This window comes from Electrophorus electricus, chromosome 10 (assembly GCF_013358815.1).
Source record: "Electrophorus electricus isolate fEleEle1 chromosome 10, fEleEle1.pri, whole genome shotgun sequence".
Classification (NCBI taxonomy): Eukaryota; Metazoa; Chordata; class Actinopteri; order Gymnotiformes; family Gymnotidae; genus Electrophorus; species Electrophorus electricus.
The window spans coordinates 8188254-8195366 of record NC_049544.1 but is presented as its reverse complement, the minus strand read 5'-3'; the positions used below and the strand labels follow the sequence as shown (position 1 = coordinate 8195366).

Here is a 7113-nt window from a genome sequence, read left to right as displayed (position 1 = left end):
TGATGTGGCAGGCAGCATAATGTTCACCATGGCATCTCCAGACTCTTTCATGTCTGTCACGTGTGCTCAGTGTAAAACTGCTCTCATCTGTGAAGAGAATGGGGTGACAGTTGTGGACCTGCCAATTCAGGTGTTCTTTGGTGAATGCCAGTCAAGCTGCATGGTGCTGTGAGAACAGGTCCCTCTAGAGGACATCGGGCCCTCGTGCTAACCTCAAGGAGTTGGTTTCTGACAGTTTGTTCATGCACACAAGTAGCCTGCTGGAGGTCATTTTATAGGGCTCTGGCAGTGCTCCTCGTTTCTCCTCACACAAAGGTGATGACACTGGTCCTGATAGAGCATTGATACCATTCTACAGCCCTGTCCAGCTCTCCTTGTGTAATGGCCCGTGAACTAGTATCTTGAGACTGTGCTGAGAGACACAGCAAACCTTCTTGTGATGGTACATATGGATGTACCATCCCATCCTGGAGGAACTGGACTACCTGTCTAATGGCTGCAGGTACAGCCTCATGCTACCAGTAGTGACAAGCACACTAGCAAACTGCAAAACTACAGTACTGTAGAGAAGAATCAGTCAGGAAGTGGCCACCACCTGCAAAGCCAGTCCTCTTTTGTGGGTTGTCTTGCCTCTCTAGATCACCTGTTCTCTCTTCCATTTGCACCAAAGCAGGTGAAACTGATTCACAATCGCATATGATTCCTAACTGGACAGTGTAACTGACTTGGTGTTATACTGTGATGAGTAAGTGTTCCCTTAATTTTTGAGCAGTGTACGCTACATAAGTTGAAGACAGTACAGCATACTTTAATAATTTCTGGACTAGAGCAAGTGTGTTGTATACACCACTAGATGTCAATATTCCCACCAAGCCAACGGAGGACCGCCCCCTTAGTTTCTGTAAACATGTGGGTATTTAGCTAGTTAGTTAGTAGGCTGTACCTTGAATGACCTAGATGTGTCAGAATCACAATTTTCTTTTTGTTTAATTAATCTTACATAATATGTGACATCGCAGTGGTAAATGTAACTATTTTGCAGTCTTAATTATGTTCAGATTTGATTAAATGACATGTACGTGGCTAATGTAGAGTGGTACAGTGGACAAGCCATAGCCGTCATTAGCTAGCTAGCTGTGTTTTTGTAAACAAAGCTATGCAGGTAACAGCATAAGCACAAGTCAGTTAGCGAGCTAGTTAGTTAGCTAGAAAATATATTTGCTTCGCGTAGCTAACGGTATTTGTAGCTGCCACTTCTTACCAAATTAGTTAGCTAAGTAAAACGAGTAAGATAACGCAGCTAGCGTAGCGAGCTATCGAGATGTCAGCCGTTTTAAGCGAACCTGATATTGCCTCGGAAACGGTCGTTTGCTGTTCCGCTTTTACACTTTTACAGCAAACTAGCTGCTGAGTTGATAAAGATGTCTTGCAGCATGACTGTTCAACGCATGAAGCTAATGTGGCCAGAGAGCAAGTTATCTAACTTGCGTAACAATGACATAACAGCTGGGAGACTATCTCAGTGGCCGCTGAAAGTGGTGGTTAGTGTTAGCACGTCGTTGTAGCTGGTACCTAGATTAACCGGACCTTGAAGAATGCGATATGTAACGATTTATGGGGTGTTTTTTTTAGGAACGCTTTCAGAGTTTGAATGCTCGTGCCAGCGAACGCTCTCGTGATGTCTGTGACCTCTTTCCTACGTATGAGGTTGGTTAACTTCTAAGTATAATGAGTAATGTTTGAAGAATGTACACCAGGTGTTTCCAAGAGCTGCATATAAATTGTAAAGGAACTACCATTTGCCAGAACGTCCCTTCTTGTATTATGTCCTGCTTCACATGTAGAACAGCGTAATATATCGTTTTACTACCCACAAATGATCTCGGCTTATTCTTTGCTTTCTTTAACTCACTTAGGCTTGGTGGCAGATACAGTGCTGCTCAGATAGTTCAAAAGAGAGCTCTGTCGGGGGCGGATGCTGTTAATGCACTCAGACCCTTTTATTTTGCAGTACACCCTGACTTCTTTGGCCAGCATCCAAGAGAGAGGGTAAGAAATTAAAGCCTGATGTTACTGTCATTCCTTTGCAGAGCTGCAGTGTTCAGGGTGCGAGATGTCAGCTGTCATAGCTTATTTATGGCTATAGTGTACATGTGTTTAAGCAGACTTGCATCTCTCTCACCTCTTCAAGCTCTCTTATTTTTTGGTTTGCAGGAGGTGAATGAAAACTCTCTGAAAAGATTAAATGCCTATCTAGAGAGTCTTCAAAAGCCAGGCATGAGGTCACTCAAACCAACAATGCTCACTTTTTATGTCCGGGATACAAAGGAAAAGATAGAGAGTGAATGTGACCTGCTGCCCACTGGTAAGTCTAGAGCTCCATGATGCATTCACTGCCACATTTATGCAAAACACCGACAGGACCACTGCTGACCAGATATTTTTTGAGTGGTAGACCTTTCTCCATACATCATTAATGCTGAGGTGATAGTTAGTAATGCAGATTCTAATTGCATGGCAGCAGACCTATAGACTGTGACTGTACACCTACAAGCTAAAGGTGTATTTCTAATAAAGTGGCTCATGAATATGTATTGTTTGTTAAGCATTGTTGGAATGTTGGCCTTTGCAAAACCGATATCACAAAACAAAGCAATATAACTTACAGCTGAACACACATTTTTTATGCACTTTATCCAAACTGAACATCGCAAAAGTTTTGTGTGTGTAAAATTGTACCATTCACATAATTCAACACATAAGTTTGGTCAAAGTAACATGGGCTGGTCTTCATGCCATGGGCTCACCACTGTGTTTTAATATATCACATGGCATATCTCATTCTCAATATGGAACTAGGTAAATGCAGTACAGTATTCAGCTCTCCTTAATTAGTGTTGTCTAATCAGTGTAGAATACAGCTTTGAGCAGTGCCCTGAATGGTTTTCCATATATGCTGAATAGTGGCATAATTCGTAGTCTTCGTTTGTGTCCTGTGCACACTGACTGCATGCTTCTCTCAATGTTGAGTATCACTAGCATTTCCCTTCCCAAACAAGGGTGAGGTATTTTTAACTAAGCTCTGGGACATTCTCATACTATTGTTACTCTCCACCTGGCATTACATTTAACTGAACAGCAGAAAGCATATATTATCATGGTATGCATTGAAACAATGTTAATTTCGCTTTTCAAAGTGGTAAACACGGTTTTGGTGTCTGTCACTTCTTAAAGGATTGTGTGAAGGCAGATGTGGAGATTCGTGATAAGCATTAAAGCTGACTGAATCTTGAGGGTTTTTTGATCCACTCGTCTCCAGTGCTAAGCAGCATGGTGCACTTTGGTGGGAATAGCGGAGGAAGGCAGAGCAGTAAGGGGGAGGACTTTAGGGGGGCAGTTATCACAGGGCACCTTTCTTGTTTTCCTTCATTAAGTGAATGCTGGAATCACTGTCCTACATTTCCCAGGTTTCCGTTCAGTGACTTTAACTCTGCGGTCTAAGGATGTCCTTAGCACGGTAGTGGATATTTTGAAGTCCTGCAGCTTGTCAGTGGAGCACATGCAAGAACTCCTCAGAGCCAGAGCAGACAGCAAGAACCCACCCCAACCAGGCGGAACTCCTTTCTATCGGCCAATTAAATGGGACAGGACGTACTACAGCTTCACAGGGTTCAGAGACCCAGAGCAGGAGCTGGAGCAGGCCAAAAAAGTTGAGACTACACTCAGGTACAATACTTACAGCTACACACTCAAACCTAAGACCTAGCTGATCTTATGCCCTGATACCTCCACAGATTGAGTCTAAGGTTTTTTTTTTCATGCTTAAGCCACATTCTTAATTATTTTTCAGCAGGTGCACTTATGGCATGTCTAAACACATTTGTAGCCTAAATTTGATCAGACATAAAAAACAAACTGGATAAGTGTTTCCTATGGTGTTGCCATGGTGATGGGACCTGTTTCTAATTTGCATTTTCTATGCTTGAGGTCTCTTGTTTACAGTAAACAATAAAAGGTTTATGCTTTATTTAGCACAAGCTAAAAACAAGGCATGAAATGGCTACAACATTATAATGCACATTATCACATGAGTTTCTTGGTATGTTGCTCTGTAGTAATAATAGTACTGGAGTAACTGGCACCATGTACAGTAATTGCTTACTGGGACTTGATGGAAATCAGTGTTTTTACGCAATGCTGCTCTCATCCCCCAGTCAGTGGCTGACGAACAATGAGCCAGACGCTACGAAAAAGCAGAACGCCAGCATGCCACGCCGCGCAGAGCTCAAGAGGCTGAAGGGAGAGCTAATGGAGAAACTGGGCCTGCTGGATATCAGGTCAGCTCAGGATTGCTGCCAGCTCAGTCTAGGCAGGCAGATAAGATGCGTGAAAGGATGACATGCGGTCCTCCATCCTCCAGGTGGCAGCGCAAATGGGGTGTTGCACACAGGTGCTGTCAGCTACAGAGTCTAAGCCGCCTCTATTCACAGAGCCCAGAGGCTATGCTCAATCTGAGAGGTACTGTAGTCACAAATTGATTATCTACTGTATGAACCAACAGATGGATTAGATGAAGTACTCACGTTGGTTCTCATTTTAATTAGTCATTTTCCCACCACACAGGATACATAATAGTCTTCACTGACCAGTCAGGGATGAACGCCGCCGGCCATGTGATGCTGGGAACGATGGATGTGCACCATCAGTGGACAAAAGTACACCGCATGCTGTTTAGCCCATTGCCACCCTTAAACTGCAAAAAAAACTCAATTTTATGCTAGTAAACATATTAGAAACAACCAGATTTTTTTCTTTTCAGTGCTGTCAGCTGTGTGTGTGTGTGTGTGTGTGTGTGTGTGTGTGTGTGTGTGTGCGCACGTGTGCATATGTTCGTAGCTCTTTCACAGGTTGCCCAGTTACTGTAGTCTGCTTCAGCAGACAGTGTGGCTAAAGGATCGGATCGGGTTGCTGTTAGGGGGCATCCAGGTGATGCACATGGAGCGTGGGGTTGCCATCCTGCCCCTGGAGGAGCACTACAGCACCCTCAGCACCTTTCACAGGAGGCTGCTGCCCCACAGACTTGCCCTGCACCCCCGTAGCCTGCAGGGCCTCACCATGACCCTGGAGAAGTAGGACCTCACTTACTAATGTCCTTGCACTTGGTGGATGTGTCTGTCTATTCTCTGTTGTAATAACATGAATAGGATCCTGCTATTGAATACTGTTATGGGACTGAAACATTATTAAATGTTTTGTTTGTTTCTATATTGTTGCTGTGCTAAATATTTATTAGTGTGTTAATGTATTATTTTTGTATGTTTGAGTTTTTTGGTATATGTTCTGTTATAGCATTGTTTGTATTTTGTCTTTATTTGCACCATGACAGGGAAACAGAAATGGCTGGGGTTACCAAGCTGTGCTAAACTGCATGCTTGGCTCATTCTTAAAAAAATGTAAGGTTTCAGAAGAAAGTTAGGCAAATGGGCAAATATGAAAACATTTTATTTTGCATTGCCCAAGCAGTTGATGGTCTTCATCATTATCTGCCTAGTGTCTTTCTTTCAGTGTATTACTTTGTGCTGGCTAGGACCAGTGGGACCCCAGGGTTCATCAGTATTAGATAACCTCCTCCATCTGCTGCATTGGTCAGTCACTTGCGGTATTCTGTGTTCTGTGGTTGTCATAGTGACCGTTCCACTCCCACTCTCCATGCAATGGGCCATTTCATCGTCCCTACCATCTGTGACCTTGCCCAGCTGCAGAGCTTCCTGCAGAGCCATGCCGCAGAGGCTCGTGCCCGCTGTCTGCACAAGGACCAGTGAGTGCCACTCCAGCAGCTGCATATGGAGCACAGCCAGCTCTCTAACAAAGCCTTTAAAAGAGATGCATAAGTTGGTTCTTCTCAGTTGCACCGCAGTTAGCAAATAATCATTATAAGATCCTTTTGGAAATGACATATCAGCCTTAGCCAAGACGTCAGTGCTAGTGTAGTCTGTTTTAAGAAGCATCAGAACCATGGCAACTCATATGTCCAGATGTCCTGATTCCAGCTTTGAGTAGGGCTTTTTTACGGATGGCGTGTGAGCTTTGCTTGGGTAGTATGTGGGCCTCTACCGAGCCCCTTTCCTGTGCCGGATGTGCCCCTGCAGGTTGGAGGCAGAGGAGGAGGACGTCGTGTCCAGCTGCATGCTCGGTCTGTCCCTGCGCAGCCTGTCCAAAGAGCCCAGTGTGTCCAGCAGCCAGATGATCCCCTGCTGCACACGCCTGATGGAGGAGAGGTGGCCACACATGCAGGGCCTGCACCTCCGCATCTCCCACTTCTACTCTGTCATGCAGGATGGCGATCTGTGCATCCCCTGGGACTGGAAGGGCTGAGTCGTTCCTGTACGCGCACATACACTGCAAGACCTCGGACAGTGGACCTGGAACATGTGCTGGCGGACTGAGCACGACAGGGTGTGCCAGTTTACCTACTGCTATGTATGCTGTATAGTCGGAATGCACTTCAGTTCCATGATGCAAGCAGAGAGGTGGTTTGCTTTTTTTGATGTGGAAATTATGTTCCTATAACAAGTGAACAGTACTTGTATTGTGTATTGGTATTTTGGCTGTGTTTACTGTGATTGTGAGTTTGAACAGAAACACGTGCACATTGCAGTCTTTTCATTTATGAAAGGAAAATAAATTACTTGATTTGTCATTAGTTTGGTCAGGGTACATGTTTATTTTTTGAATGATCTGAAAAAATAAGAACCATGAGAGATCACATCAAGGTATGTATGCCATTACTATTATTGCCATTAGAAATATTGATTAGGATGTCATTCGAAGTCACTGTGTTTACGGTCTCAAAAGAAGTCTTGAAATACTGCCTGAAAATACTAAACACTGTGTAATGCCCCTGCTGTCCACTAGATGGCGATCATCTGCAGCTTTCAGGGAACTCTACTGTGCATGAAAAAAAACCCATTTCACTAATCTACCAATAGTTCATCCTCATTATAGAATAACATTTCATGTAGTTTATAGCAACAGAAAAGAGACTACAAAATGTGTGCTCAGTGATTCAGAAAACTGACATATTAATCTGACTTTAGACATGTAAACTTTACA

General features: G+C 43.8%; 1 protein-coding gene across 6 annotated transcripts; it reads left to right on the top strand.

Moving 5' to 3' along the window:
• Positions 1–898: 898 nt before the first annotated feature.
• Positions 899–6703, top strand: tcaim (T cell activation inhibitor, mitochondrial). Of its 6 annotated transcripts, none has more exons than XM_027032470.2 (11): positions 899–1021; positions 1633–1707; positions 2012–2049; positions 2215–2365; positions 3468–3726; positions 4215–4337; positions 4421–4518; positions 4624–4715; positions 4897–5129; positions 5687–5818; positions 6150–6703. In XM_027032470.2, the coding sequence occupies exons 4-11, from the start codon at positions 2278–2280 to the stop codon at positions 6373–6375; spliced, it is 1251 nt and encodes a 416-aa protein (XP_026888271.2). In that variant the 5' UTR covers positions 899–1021; positions 1633–1707; positions 2012–2049; positions 2215–2277; the 3' UTR covers positions 6376–6703. The 6 variants fall into 6 exon arrangements, with proteins under 6 accessions (XP_026888271.2, XP_026888268.2, XP_026888269.2 ...); XM_027032467.2 differs by having other exon boundaries at positions 1917–2049; XM_027032468.2 differs by having other exon boundaries at positions 899–1027; positions 1917–2049.
• Positions 6704–7113: the final 410 nt, after the last annotated feature.